Source organism: Mobula birostris, chromosome 10 (assembly GCF_030028105.1).
Source record: "Mobula birostris isolate sMobBir1 chromosome 10, sMobBir1.hap1, whole genome shotgun sequence".
NCBI classification, from domain to species: domain Eukaryota; kingdom Metazoa; phylum Chordata; class Chondrichthyes; order Myliobatiformes; family Myliobatidae; genus Mobula; species Mobula birostris.
In genome coordinates this window covers 17,378,845-17,393,485 of record NC_092379.1, presented here as the reverse complement: position 1 = coordinate 17,393,485, position 14,641 = coordinate 17,378,845, and the positions used below count along the sequence as shown (strand labels likewise).

Genomic DNA, 14,641 nt, shown 5'->3' with positions numbered 1-14,641 from the left:
TGGACAGATAATCAACATGGTGCCCCAGGAGTGGGTGGAATTGTTAATTTGGAAAAAGCATTAGAGCCAACGCCTGCCTTTATTGTTGATAATTTTATTGTTAATAAGTCCTAACTCTTGACCAAGGGTTGAGAGTAAATGAACGGTTTATTGTAAACATCTTTCATTTGTATATGAACAGAGAGTCAATGCATAATTTTATTGTAAATAACTTTATTGAATAAGGACTCAGAGTCAACGAATGTTTTTTTTCTTATATGTAAATAACTTTATTTTGTAATAATTCTGAATAAAGTATTTTTGGGAAAAAAAAACAGCCGGTTCTTCAAATCTTTCCGCCCAGGCTTGCGTCCTGGAGAGGACACAGTCCACCAGAGGCACAAACCCATGATCCCCTGGGATCGACGGCTGCCTACTACTAGACTGCGATTAAATCGGGGGTTTCTAGGCGACATGGCTCGAAGGGCCTGTTCCTCACTGTATGTCAATATAAATAAATAAATAATAAACAGATTTTTAAAGATGCAAACATCAGGATGCTATTTATCGGGTACAGCTCAGCATTCAATAGCATCGTCCCCTTAAAACTAATCAATACATTTCAAGGCATTTCTCTCGATACTTTCTTGTGCACCTGGATCCTGGATTTCCTCATCTGCAGATCCCAGTCAGCTGGGATTGGCAACAACGTCTCCTCAGCAATCTCCATCAGCACAGGAGCACCACAGGGATGTGTGCTTAGCCCCCTGCTCGATTCACTGTATAACTATGACTGTGAGGCTACACACAGCTCCAATGCTGACTTCACCACTATGGTTAGATGAAGCAAAGGGGGCGATGAATCAGCATACAGGAGGGAGACTGGAAACATGGCCAAGTGGTGCCACAACACGACCTCTCACTCAACGTCAGCAAGACCAAGGAGCTGATTACTGACTTCGGTAGGAGTAAACCAGAGGTCCGTGAGCCATTTCTTATCGGGGATCAGAGGTGGAGAGGATCAGCAACTTTAAACTCCTTGGTTTCAAAGGTTTCAAAGGTACATTTAATGTCAGAGAAACGTATACAATATACACCCTGAAAAGCTTTTTCTTCACAACCATCCACGAAAATAGAGGAGTGCCCTCAAAGAATGAATGACGGTTAAATGTTAGGACCCCAAAGTGCCCCCTAGCTCCCCCCTCCCATGCGTAAGCAGCAACAAAGCAACGATCCACCTTCCCCCACCAGCAAAAAAAATCTCGGCACCCACCACTGAGCACTCAAGCATGCAGCAAAGCAACAGCAAAGACACAGACTTGCAGTACCCCAAAGACTACTCTTTCACCCGGTATTCGACATACCACAGGCTCTCTCTCTCTCCCTAATAAGGGAGAAAGAGGTGTCTCCGTTTCACAGCGGGAGGGGAGACATAACAAACAGCACTCTGGTTTACGACGTTAAAAGTCCATTGCGTCGCTTTTTCTGAGCTCTGTGCCCAAAGTTCTTCCGACTCCCACGACACAGCAATTTCCTGTCGGGACACCGACCTTCGATCCGCCCGACAGGCCAGAGTCTTCAAAAGAACCCTGAAAGGGATAAATAGAGATACTAAAAGATGGAAATAGAGCTCTTTCTGAAGATGCACGCAAAGGAGTCACCATTAGGCGCCATTTCTCCTCCTGAGCTCCTTGGTGTTATCATTGCAGAGCGTCGGTCCTGGGTCCAGCGCGTAAGCATCATTACAAAGAAAACATGCCAGCGTCCCTACTTTCTTAAAAGTATCTGAAGAGTTGGCATGTCATCTAACACTTTGACAGACCTCTATAGATGTGTAGTGGTGGGTATGTTGACTGGTTGCATCACGGCCTGGTATGGAAACACCAGTATCCTTGAATGGAAAATCCTACAAAAAGTAGCGGACGTGGCCCAGTCCATCACGGGAAAAGCCCTCGCCACCATTGGGCACATCGACAAAGAGCTCTGTCACAGGAAAGTAGCACCCATCATCAAGGACCCCCATCGCCCAGGACATGCTGTCTTCTCGCTGCTGCCACCAGGAAGGAGGTACAAAATCCTCAGGGCCCACACCAGGTTCAGCAACAGTTATTACTCCTCAACCATCAGGCTCCTGAACCAGAGGGATAACTTCACTCAGCTTCACTTGCTCCATCACTGAACTGTTCCCACAACCTATGGACTCACTTTGAAAAGCCTGTCATCTCATGTTCTCAATATTTATTCATTATTTATTTATTATTGCTTCTTACTTCTTTCTTTTTGTATTTGCGTAGTTTGTTGTCTTTTGCGCATTAGTTGCGTGTTTATCCTGTTAGATGGATTGATTCTGTGTTTCATGTATCTGCTGGCATGAAAATCTATCTCAGGGTTGTAAATGGCGACGCTTGTGTGCTTTGATAATAAATTTACTCTGAATTTTGAAATCCATTGAGTATAGTCCTAGGTGACTCAACCTTACCCCATCATCTCCAAAATCAACCTGGTGGTGAACCTCCCGTGCCTCAGCGGGTCAACCAGCGTATCTTTCCCCAAGTAAGGAGAGCAGAGTTCCGTGCAGTGCCCCAGATGTGGCCTCACCGGTACCCTATGGAGTTGCAGAATAAACTCCCCCTGCTCTGAAATTCAATCGCTCTGGCAATGAAGGCCAACATTCCATTTGCCTGCTTGATAAACTTGCATCTGCAAACCAGTCTTCCGTGATTCATGTACTAGCACACCCCAAGTCCCTACGCAGCATTCTGCAACCTTTCGCCATTTAAATAATAATCTGATATTCTGTTTTTCCTTCCAATAACTCACATTCACCATCCTTGTACTCCCTGCGCCAGACCCCTGCCCATTCACTTAACCTATCGATATCTCTCTGCAGACTCTCCACATCTCTGCGCACTTTGCTTTTCCACCCAGTTTGGTGTCATCCACAAACGTGGATATGCTACGCTCTGTCCCCTCTTCCAAACTGCTGATGAATATTGTGACTATTTATATGTCCAGCCCCGACCCCTGCAGCACTCCGCTCACTACGGACTGCCGATGAGAGAAACACTCATTTATCCTAACTCTCTTAGCCAGTATAGCAACAGCCCTCTAATCCGGGTGATGTTGCACAATAGCACCCTTTCCTGAGCGGCACGCACAAAATGCTGGAGGAACTCGGCAGGTAAGACGGCTTCCCTGGAAAAGAATCAGGCCCTGGCCCGCTGAGTTCCTCCAGCATTTTGTGTACAGTGCTCTGGATTTCCAGCGTCTCTTGTGTTTAACACCTTTCCCCGCCTCCGTCTAATCTCAACACCAGTCTTCTGCACCCTCTCCAAAGTCTTGACATCCTTCCTAAAATGCGGGGAGGAGGCGGGAAATCAGAACTAAATGCAACATTGCAGATTCAAGATTCAAACTACGTTTATTATCAAAGCATGTATAAAATACACAGACTTGAGATTAGTTTGCTTACGGGCAGCCACAAAGCAAGAAACGAGAATGACACAAGAAAAAGAAAGACCCTAACCACTGCGTTAAGGAAGCAGAAAACACACAAATCGTGCAAACAACAGGAGTAAAGGACGGCATTCCGAACCAAACCGGGTCCTTAGGTCCACTCCCCGGAGTAGCTGGAGTAGGCCCAGTCCTCGGTCTCAGTTCGTCGCATGAGCGGGGCAAAAGTGCCGCGAAACTCGTAGAGACGTCAGCCGCTGGAACAGTTCACGGTCTCAGCGCCGCAGAGAGAGAGGAACGAAAATCGCGGGAGAGCGAGCGAAGTCAGCCCGACCCTCTCCTTTCCAATCTACCTGGCTGGCATTGAAATTGTCAAGTCAAGTCACTTTTATTGTCATTTGAACCATAACTGCTCGTACAGTGCACAGTTAAAACAAGACAACGTTTATTGGGACCATGGTGCTACATGAACTATACAAGAACTACACTAAACTACGTAAAACAATGCAAAAACTACATTAGACTACAGACCTATCCAGGACTGCATAAAGTGCACAAAACAGTGCAGGCATTGCAATAAATAATAAACAAGACAATAGGCACAGTAGAGGGCAGTAGGTTGGTGTCAGTCCAGGCTCTGGGTATTGAGGAGTCTGATGACTTGGGGGAAGAAACTGTTACATAGTCTGGTCGTGAGAGCCTGAACGCTTCGGTGCCTTTTGCCAGATTGCAGATGAGAGAAGAGTTTGTATGAGGGGTGCGTGTGGTCCTTCATAATGGTGTTTGCTTTACGGATGCAGCGCGTGGTGTAAATGTCTGTAATGGTGGGAAGGGAGACCCTGATGATCTTCTCAGCTGACCTCACTATCCGCTGCAGGGTCTTGCGATCCGAGATGGTGCAATTTCCGAACCAGGCAGTGATGCAGCTGCTCAGGATGCTCTCAATACAACCTCTGTAGAATGTGGTGAGGATGGGGGGTGGGAGATGGACTTTTCTCAGCCTTCGCAGAAAGTAGAGACGCTGCTGGGCTTTCTTTGCAATGGAGCTGGTGTTGAGCGACCAGCTGAGATTCTCCGCCAGGTGAACACCAAGAAATTTGGTGATCGTAATGATCTCTGCGGAGGAGCCGTCGCTGTTCAGCGGAGAGTGGTCGCTCCGTGCTCCCCTGAAGTCAACAACCATCTCTTTTGTTTTGTTCACAATCAGAGACAGGTTGTTGGCTCTGCACCAGTCCGTTAGCTGCTGCACCTCCTCTCTGTATGCTGACTCGTCGTTCTTGTTGATGAGACCCACCACGGCCGTGTCGTCGGTGAACTTGATGATGTAATTCGAGCTGTGTTTTGCTGTACAGTCGTGGATGAGCAGAGTGAACAGCAGTGGACTGAGCACACAGCCTTGGGGGCCCCCGTGCTCAGTGTGATGGTGTTGGAGATGCTGCTCCCGATCCGGACTGACTGAGGTCTCCCGGTCAGGAAGTCTAAAATCCAGTTGCAGAGGGTGGTGTTCAGGCCCAGCAGGCTCAGCTTTCCAATCAAGCGCTAAGGAATGATTGTGTTGAATGTTGGACTGAAATCTATGAACAGCTTTTGAACGTACGTGTCTTTGTTGTCCAGGTGGTGTAGGGCCAGGTGGAGGGTGATGGCAATGGCGTCGCCTGTTGAACGGTTGAGACGGTACGCGAACTGCAGGGGTCCAGTGATGGGGGCAGCAGGGTAGTGGTACCAACCACCGGGTAGTGCCCCGCTCGAGGACCAGGACTCCGGCGCCGCGATACGCTTGGGCCGCGCAGCCCGACGCCGTTCCCGATCTCACCAAATCGGCTCGGCGCTCGTAGTGATCCGACCTCGCACCCGGGTCAGGAGGACGGGTAGCGAAACTCCTCCGCGTTGTCTTCCTCTCCGAATCGCTCACTCCGACAGCGACAGCGATACAGACATCGACTGCGACCCCACCCTGAACGCCTTGTGCTTCGGCTCAACCTTCAAATCAGCTTCAGGTCGGTTTGAGTCAGAACCAGGGGTTTATAAGCCTGCAACTTAACTCTTGCCCTCGAACTTCCGGTAATGCCCCCCACCCCTTCTCCATTCCCATTTCCTTCTCTCACCTTACTCCTTTCCCTGCCCATCACCTCCCTCTGGTGTTCCTCCCCTTTTCTTTCTTCCGTGGTCTTCTGTCCTCTCCCGTCTCCAGTTCGGCGTCTCTTTCAGCAATCAACTTCCCCAGCTCTTTACCCTCCCTTCCTCTCCCAGATTCACCTACCGCTTGGTACTTCTCCCTCCCCTCCCCCCAGCTTCTAACTCTGATTCCTCATCTTTTTTATCCCAGTCCTGATGAAGAGTCTCGGCCCGAAACGTCGACTGTTTTACTCTTTTCCACAGATGTTGCCTGGCTGCTGGGTTCCTCCAGCATTTTGGGTGTGTCGCTCCGATTTCCAGCATCTGAAGATTTTCTCATGTTTGAGATTGAACATAACTCTTGGACACAGTTTGTCGGCAAATAAAGGCAAGTATGCCGAATGTAATAAATATGCAACCAGATTTTGCAACATTATTAACATTATTAATTGGTCTGTGTCCTCCGATCTGTAACGCTGGCTCAGCTATTCTCTCTCTCTCTCTCGCTCTCGCTGGGAGTGGAGGATGACAGCAGTCACAACTGCTGGGCAAGTCCTACTGCTGCTCCCGCTGCGAGTCCCAAACCTCTTTTGTTTACTGCCCCGGGTCTCAGTCTCTAGCTGCTGCCACTCACCCACAGGCCGGTAGCCGGTAACCTTTACATTTTGTGCAGCTTATCTCCATGGTTACCCTGGATTCACCCTGTCAGCGACATTCTCCTCACTCCCGTCCGGCTGCTTTACAAACGCCTTATGACCGCCTCCCTGCTTGCCTTTGCTCTAGAGTCACGGACTGGTAAGTTACAGACACACAGCCCCGTTGGCCCAACGAGATTAAGTCCGGAGGAAGTCTCCTGGCCTGAGACGCTGACTGTTCATTCACTTCTTTAGGTGCTGTCTCACCGGCTAAGTTCCTCCGGATACCTGTCGCTTTGGATTTCCAGCATCTGCAGACTTTATCATGTTTGCATCGACGTTATGCATCGGCCTCACAGGTAGATGGGGTAGTTGAGAAAGCTTATGGGGTGTTAGCTTTCATACGTCGAGGGATAGAGTTTAAGAGTCGCGATGTAATGATGCAGCTCTATAAAACTCTGGTTAGGCCACAATTGGAGTACTGTGTCCAGTTCTGGTCGCCTCACTATAGGAAGGATGTGGAAGCATTGGAAAGGGTACAGAAGAGATTTACCAGGATGCTGCCTGGTTTAGAGAGTATGCATTATGATCAGAGATTAAGGGAGCTAGGGCTTTACTCTCTGGAGAGAAGGAGGATGAGAGGAGACATGATAAGAGGTGTACAAGATAATAAGAGGAATAGATAGAGTGGATAGCCAGCGCCTCTTCCCCAGGGCACCACTGCTCAATACAAGAGGACATGGCTTTAAGGTAAGGGGTGGGAAGTTCAAGGGGGATATTAGAGGAAGGTTTTTTACTCAGAGAGTGGTTGGTGCGTGGAATGCACTGCCTGAGTCAGTGGTGGAGGCAGATACACTAGTGAAGTTTAAGAGACTACTAGACAGGTCTTTGGAGGAATTTAAGGTGGGGGGTTATATGGGAGGCAGGGTTTAAGGGTTGGCACAACATTGCGGGCCGAAGGGCCTGTACTGTGCTGTACTATTCTATGTTCTATGTTATTGACTCCAGGAGGAGGAAACCGGAGGTCCATGAGCCGATCCTCAGCAGCGGGCCAGAGGTGGAGAGGGCCAGCAACTTTAAACTCCTCGGTGATAGCCTTACTGAGGATTTGTCCTGAGTCTATTAGTGCCTGCCGTCATAGGGAAGGCGCCTTCAGCACCTGTGCTTTATTAGAGTTTGCGAAGATTCGGCGAGTCATTTAAAACTTTTCTATAGATGAGCAGTGGAGAGTGTCCTCACTGGCAGCGTCACAGACTGGTATGGAGACATCAGCGCCTGTGTACGGAAGAGCCTGCCTAGTCCCATCACGGATAAAGTCCTCCCCACCACTGGGCACATCCACGAGGAGCGCTGTCACAGGAAAGCAGCACCCGTCGTTAGGGAGCCCGGCAATCCAGGCCGCGCTCTCTTCTCGCTGCAGAAGGCATCAGGAGCCCCGAGCCCCATACCGCCAGCTTCAGGAACGGCCCCCATCAGGCTCCTGAACCAGAGTGGTAACTTCACTCGCCCCAACACTGAACTGATCCCAGAACCCTATGAACTCTCTTTTAAGGAGTTGACAAGTCATTTTCGCGGTATTTATCGCTTATTTGTTTATTAATTATGACTTTTTGGCATTTTCTTTTGGATTTGTTGTCTTTTGCACATTGGTTGTTTTTCCCATCTTTGTTGTGTGTGGTTTGATTCTCTAGTGTTTCCTGTGTTTACTGTGAATGCCCACAAGAAAAGGAACCTCAGGGTTGAATTTACTTTGAACTTTGAACTAGTAGGCACCGGCTAAGGTGCCGACCTTATTCTGACCCTAGTTCACCGCTCCTGGTCCTAGCTGACCGCTCCTGGCCCTCGTTGACCGCTCCTAGCCCTAGCTGACCGCTCCTGGCCCTAGTTGACCGCTGTTGGCCCATATCCCTCTCTTTCCTATCCTGTCCAAGTGTAACTGTGAACTACCCGCTTCAACCAGTCCCTCTGGCAGATCGTTCCGCACACAAAATGCTGGAGGAACTCAGCAGGCCAGGCAGCATCCATGGAAAAAGAGTAAACAGTTTCGGGTCGAGACCCTTCTCGGGACTGAAGAAAGAAAGAGATGAAATGTCAGCGTAAGAAGGTGTGGGGAGGGGAGGAACAAATACAAAGTGGTAGGTGATGGGTGAAATCGGGAGGGAGAAGGACGGGTGACATACAGAGCTGGGAAGTCGATTGCTGAAAAGAGACAAGGGGCTGGAGAAGGGGGAGTCTGATAGGAGAGGACGGAAGACCATGGGAGAAAACCAAGGTGGAGGAGCACCAGAGGGTTGAGATGGGCAGGATGAGACAGGGAGGAGGTGAAGGATGAGGGGCTGGTTCGATCACTGGAAGTTTGAGAAATCGATGTTCATGCCATCAGGTTGGAGGCTACCCAGACGGAACATAAGGTGCCGCTCCTCCAGCCTGAGCGTGGCCTCATCGTGACTGTAGAGTAGGCCATGGATGGACATATGGGATTGGGAAGTGGAACCGGGAGATCCCGCTTTCTCTGGCGGACGGAGAGCAGGAGCTCGGCGAAGCGGCTTCCCAGTCTACCTCGGGTCTCACCGGTATGCCAGAGGCCACACCTGACACAGTACATGACCTCAGCAGGCTCAGAAATGAAGCCTGCTGGAAGAAGTGTTTGGGGCCTGACTGGCAGTGAGGGAGGAGGGGTAGGGGCAGGTTTAGCACTTGTTCCACTTGCAAGGAAAAATGCCATTGAGTTTCGGCCTCAAATGGAGACCATGATAACCGTGGCTCCGAGGAGCCCCAGTGCAGATGCATGTTCAGAAGACCGGCCAACATAGCGGGTCACCCGGAGCCGCCCTGTGGAGATGTGCTACTAGTGCTACGTGTGCAGCAAGGCCTGGCCTTCCCGAACCTGCTGGAGGCCCACCGGGGGATCCAAACCGGTGCGGGCACTTCACCTGCTCTGTCTGCAGCAAAGGTTCTGTCAATTCCAGCAGCCTTCAGGCCCACCGCATCGTCCGCCGGCCAGCGCCCCTTCACCTGCTCCGTCTGCGGCAAGGGCTTCACGTAGTGCCCCAAGGTGCTCAGCCACCAGCGGGTCCACACTGGCGAGCAGCCCTTCTTTTCTCCCAAGCCTTCATTACCCGCCACAGGCTTGCTACATATGCTTTGTGAGAGTGCAGATGAACGAGAGCGAAAACGATCCAACCCAGAGGAGATGGTAGTTCTTATTGACAGTATTTTGCCAGCTGTTAAAATGAATTCCTCTCTACATAAAATTCAGTGCGCACTCTTCAAAATAATTGGACAGAGCAAGAACTTTTGTGCACATTGGTCATTACAAACTGATGCCAACCAAGGAGCCCTTCTGGGTTAGTCCCATTTGCCCACGTTTGGCCCACATCTCTCTAAGTCCTTCCTGTCCAGCTGTCTTTTAAATGTTGATAATGTGCCTGCTCTACCACTTCCTCCGGCAGCTGCCCCCATATACTGACTGCCCGCTTCTCAGGTCCCCTTTAAACCTTTTCCCCTAAACCTGTGCTCTCGAGTTAAGGACTTCCCTGACCTAGGGGAAACGGCTGTGAATACCCACCTTATCTACACCGCTCATGATTTAAAAAACCCTCAGTGAAGTCAGCCCTCAGCCTCTTTCGCTCGAGGGAAAACAGTCTTAGTCAATGCAACGTCTCCTCATGTCTCAGGCCTTGCGGTCCTGGCAGTATCCACGTGAATATTTTCTGTGTTCTCTCTAGATTAGTGACGCCTTTCCGACAGCTGTCCAACCGGAATCGTGGTCTCCAAGTGTGGTCTCGCCGGCGTCGTATTCGCTTTGGGAGGATGTTGGAGACTGTCTAATGATTCACTCCTGGTACCTAGAGATAAGGCTTCTGTCATGCTGCTACCTCCAGCCCCTCTGCCCTCCCAGCTCCAGAGATCCCGACCTCTTCACTCTCTGTGTAGAGTTTGCATATTGCCCCTGTGGCCAGCAGACTCCCCCCTTCCCCATTCCGGTTTCCTCCCATGGGATCAATCAGCCCCAGTAAACTGCCCCTGTGGGGGGAGGGGGGAGGGTGGAATCTGGGGTGAAATTGAGAATGAGGTGGGTGGACCAGCACACTCGACGGGCTGAGGGGTCTGATGCCTCGCAGTGTCTCCCTGTGACTCCGCTTATCTCGGACTCACTGAGCGCAGGGAGAGGACTGGATGAAACGGGGCCCTGGGAAGGCTGGAACCCAGCGGATCCCCGGGACCAAGGGGCAAGGGAAGGAAGGATTGTGCCCCCTTCCGCGGGTCGGGGAAAGCTGATGAGGCTGCTGGCTACAGAAATAAGCCCGAAGTCGCCTCTCCGATCAACTCCCTCAACTTCAGCCACCCTGCCACACTTCCTTTTGTGTCCACAGACGTTGCCCGTTTCAAGTCGCAGGCCAAGACAGCACTGAATTGCCCTCGTGTGGCATGGCGGCGGAGCGGCCAGCACGACGCTTTACAAGTGGGGTTCGCTTCCCTCCGCTGTCTGTAAGGAATTTGTGCATTCTCTCCATGACCGCATGGCTTCTCCCGGGTGCTCTGGTTTCCTCGCACAGTGCAAAGGCGCACCGTTACGATTAGTGAGTTGTTGGCATATGTTGGCATCGGAAGCGTGGCTGCCCCCCAGTGCATCGCCGGGCAGTGTTGGCCGTTGACGCCAAATGCCGCCTTTCACTCAATGTTTTGACATACATGCGACTAATGAAGACGATCAATAAAGCGATCATTCTAGAAGGGCAGGCTTCCTGAAGCACCGCAGTCCCCCGGGTCTACACTGTGCCTACACTGCTGAGAGGGAGGGAGTTGCAACACTTTGACCCAGCGATAGTGAAGGAACAGGGGTATGTGTGGCTTGGAGGGCAACGTCCAATGCGTGGCTTTCCCCGCGCCCTTGCAAAGCTCCAAGTTTAAACATTCATTATCACAGTATATACACATCATACAACCTTGAGATTTGTCTGCTTGCAGGCAGCCACACAACAAGAAACCCGAAAGAACCCATAAAAAAAAGACCGTCCAACACCCAATGTGGAGAGGAGAGAGAGATAGAGATGTAGAAATAGAAATCGAGGAAACGATGCAAGTACGCGAATAGCATTTAGATCGAAGGTGAGTCCTCAGACACGTAGCCGGGAGCCGCTGGAGCGGGCCCCAGCTTCTGCCTCAATGCAGCGAAGAACAGAGTAAAGGTGGCGGAGCGGCGAGCAGAACCGGCCCGACCGTCGCCTCTGGTCCCGACACCCCGCCTTTTCAATCCATCTGGCCCGGCGTTTAAATCGTCCGAACATCGGGTCGTTCCTCTCGCTAAAATACCGGGCCCTGTCACATCGGTATTCTCCGGGCCTGGATCCCGCTGTCACGTTCTGGCCCATACCTGATCCTTCCAAATCGGCCCGCGGTTACATCGATCAAACCTCACCCCCAGTTTAGGCGGACGGGCCCCGGATCTGCCTGACCTACACTCCGACTTTTCTCCACTTCACACTCCCTGACTCCGTCTCGAATATGCCCCCACTTTGCCCTGACTCCTTGATCGTGCCTCGACCTCTCTATGATTCTGACTCCAGCTAGCACCCTCACACCTCGACCCTCGACTCAGCCTCGCATTCTCTTGCCTCTCCATCGTTCGCAGTGATCATTTACCGTGATTTTTAATAGAAAAAGTGCTATTAATAAAGTATTTAATTGCATTTCTTGCTTTGGGGACCACCAGTAAGTTGTCACCTGCTTTCAGCAGCACCATCTTGAACCAGAACACAGTCCTTCTTGTGGATGGAGGTGGTGGGTTTGAGGAGCCTCTTATGAATCCGAGTGAGTTGCCACAGTGCAAACTACTGCTAATAATGCCGGGGGAGGGGTAACTGGGTGACAACATTCCCTCAAAGTTTTTAACTGTTGTGCGGACTAATCGTTGAGAAGGAAATCTGTGCACAGCCTGAAAACTATGTCTTCCAAACCTAATCTGGTATCTGTCCCCCACTTTTCCTTCACTACATCGACGACTGCATTGGCGCTGCTTCCCGCACGCATGCAGAACTCGTTGACTTTATTAACTTTGCCTCCAACTTTCACCCTGCCCTCAAGTTTACCTGGTCCATTTCCGACACCTCCCTCCCCTTTCTAGATCTTTCTGTCTCTAGGGAGACAGCTTATCTCCTAATGTCTACTATAAGCCTACTGACTCTCACAGCTATCTGGACTATTCCTCTTCTCACCCTGTCTCTTGCAAAAATGCCATCCCCTTCTCGCAATTCCTCCGTCTCCGCTGCATCTGCTTTCAGGATGAGGCTTTTCATTCCAGGACGAGGGAGATGTCCTCCTTTTTTAAAGAAAGAGGCTTTCCTTCCTCCACCATCAAATCTGCTCCCAAACGCATCTCCCCCATTTCACGCACATCTGCTCTCACTCCATCCTCCCGCCACCCCACTACGAATAAGGTTTCCCTGGTCCTCACCTACCACCCCACCAGCCTCCGGGTCCAATGTATAATTCTCCGCAACTTCCGCCACCTCCAACAGGATCCCACCACTAGGTACCTCTTTCCCTCCCCCCCCCCGGCTTTCCGCAGGGATCGCTCCCTACACGACTCCCTTGTCCATTCGTCCCCCTCATCCCTCCCCACTGATCCCCCTCCTGGCACTTATCCTTGTAAGCGGAACAAGCGCTACACATGCCCTTACATTTCCCCCCTCACTATCATTCAGGGCCCCAGACAGTCCTTCCAGGTGAGGCGACACTTCACCTGTGAGTCGGCTGGGGTGATATACTGCGTCCGGTACTTCCGATGTGGCCTTCTATATATTGGCGAGACCCGATGCAGACTGGGAGATCGTTTCGCTGAACACCTACGCTCTGTGCGCCAGAGAAAGCAGGATCTCCCAGTGGTCACACATTTTAATTCCACGTCCTATTCCCATTCTGATATGTCTATCCACGGCCTCCTCTACCATAACGATGAAGCCACACTCAGATTGGAGGAACAACACCTTATATTCCGTCTGGGTAGCCTCCAACCTGATGGCATGAACATTGACTTCTCTAACTTCCGCTAATGCCCCACCTCCCCCTGTACCCCATCCATTATTTATTTATATACACACATTCTTTTTTTCTCTCTCTCCTTTTTCTCCCTCTGTCCCTCTGACTATACCCCTTGCCCATCCTCTGGGCTTTTTGTCCCCATTCCTCTTTTCTTTCTCCCTAGGCCTCCTGTCCCATGATCCTGTCATATCCCTTTTGCCAATCAACTGTCCAGCTCTTGGCTCCATCCCTCCCCTTCCTGTCTTCTCCTATCATTTCGGATCTCCCCCCTCCCCATCCCACTTTCAAATCTCTTAGTAGCTCTTCTTTCAGTTAGTCCTGACGAAGGGTCTCGGCCCGAAACGTCGACTGTACCTCTTCCTAGAGATGCTGCCTGGCCTGCTGCATTCACCAGCAACTTTGATGTGTGTTGCTTGAATTTCCAGCACCTGTGGGCTAGCAGTTTATTAACAATGAGCCACAGGCTTCCATTCTGTGTCTATTGTTGCAATTTGTAAAAGTATTGCACTTTGAAACACTGACAATGTAATTATGTTGAAGCTTTAAAGTTTTTCAAAGTAAAGATTGTGGTACATCTATTATTTAGAACTTTTGTGGATTATATTCATTAACACAGTTAATTACAGGGCATTTCACAATTGTAGATTTCAAAAGTATAATAACATTATACAAAAGAAAACTCCAGCTGTGCGGCAACAAAAGCTACGTGCATGGGAGCATTTCAGTTATTGTGTGGCCGCGCACCCACACAGCTGAGAGGGAATATTGGCGGGTGGACTGCCTGTCAGTCATGTCCTTCTGGGTGACACCAAGCTTTTTTGAGTGCTGTCAAAGCCACACACCGAGGCAAGTAGGAAGTGTTCGTTTGCAATCCTGACTTGAGCCCTGCAGGTGGGGAACAAGCTCAGGGAAGTTGGGAGCTGAGTTACTCACTGTGCGATCCCCAGCTTCTGGCCTGCTCTTGTAGCCAATTTAAGACCATAAGGGATGGGAGCAGAATTGGGCGGCCTGCTTCACAATTTGATCATCGCTAACTTATCTTTCCTCTCAAACCAATCCCCCTGTAACCTTTGACGCCCTTACTAATTAAGAACCCATCAACCCCCACTTCAAATATACCCAATGAGTTGGCCTCTGTTCGTAAGGGAAGTCCTTCTGTTCTGAGGCTGTGCTGTCTGGTCCTAGTCTCTCCCACTAATGGAAACATCGTCTCCACTTCCACTCTATCTAAGCTGTTCAATATTCATTACATTAGAATTAGACTCCCCCCCCCCCCCCAACACACACACACACCTCTTTCTTCTAAACTCCAGTGACTACAGGCCCAGACTCATTAAGCATTAACCCTTTCAGTTCTGGCACCATTCTCATGAACTGTATTTGCACCCTCTCCAATGCCCACACCTCTTTTGTGC

At 50.4% G+C, this 14,641-nt stretch overlaps 1 protein-coding gene across 1 annotated transcript in view; it reads left to right on the top strand.

The window, feature by feature from the left end:
• Nucleotides 1-14,641, top strand: part of LOC140204414 (uncharacterized) — a 218,481-nt gene that overhangs the window by 16,874 nt on the left and 186,966 nt on the right. Inside the window, 4 exon segments of the mRNA XM_072271135.1 lie at nucleotides 5,189-5,429; nucleotides 8,912-9,224; nucleotides 9,911-9,978; nucleotides 10,559-10,673. Coding sequence (XP_072127236.1) covers nucleotides 5,189-5,429; nucleotides 8,912-9,224; nucleotides 9,911-9,978; nucleotides 10,559-10,673 — 737 coding nt within the window.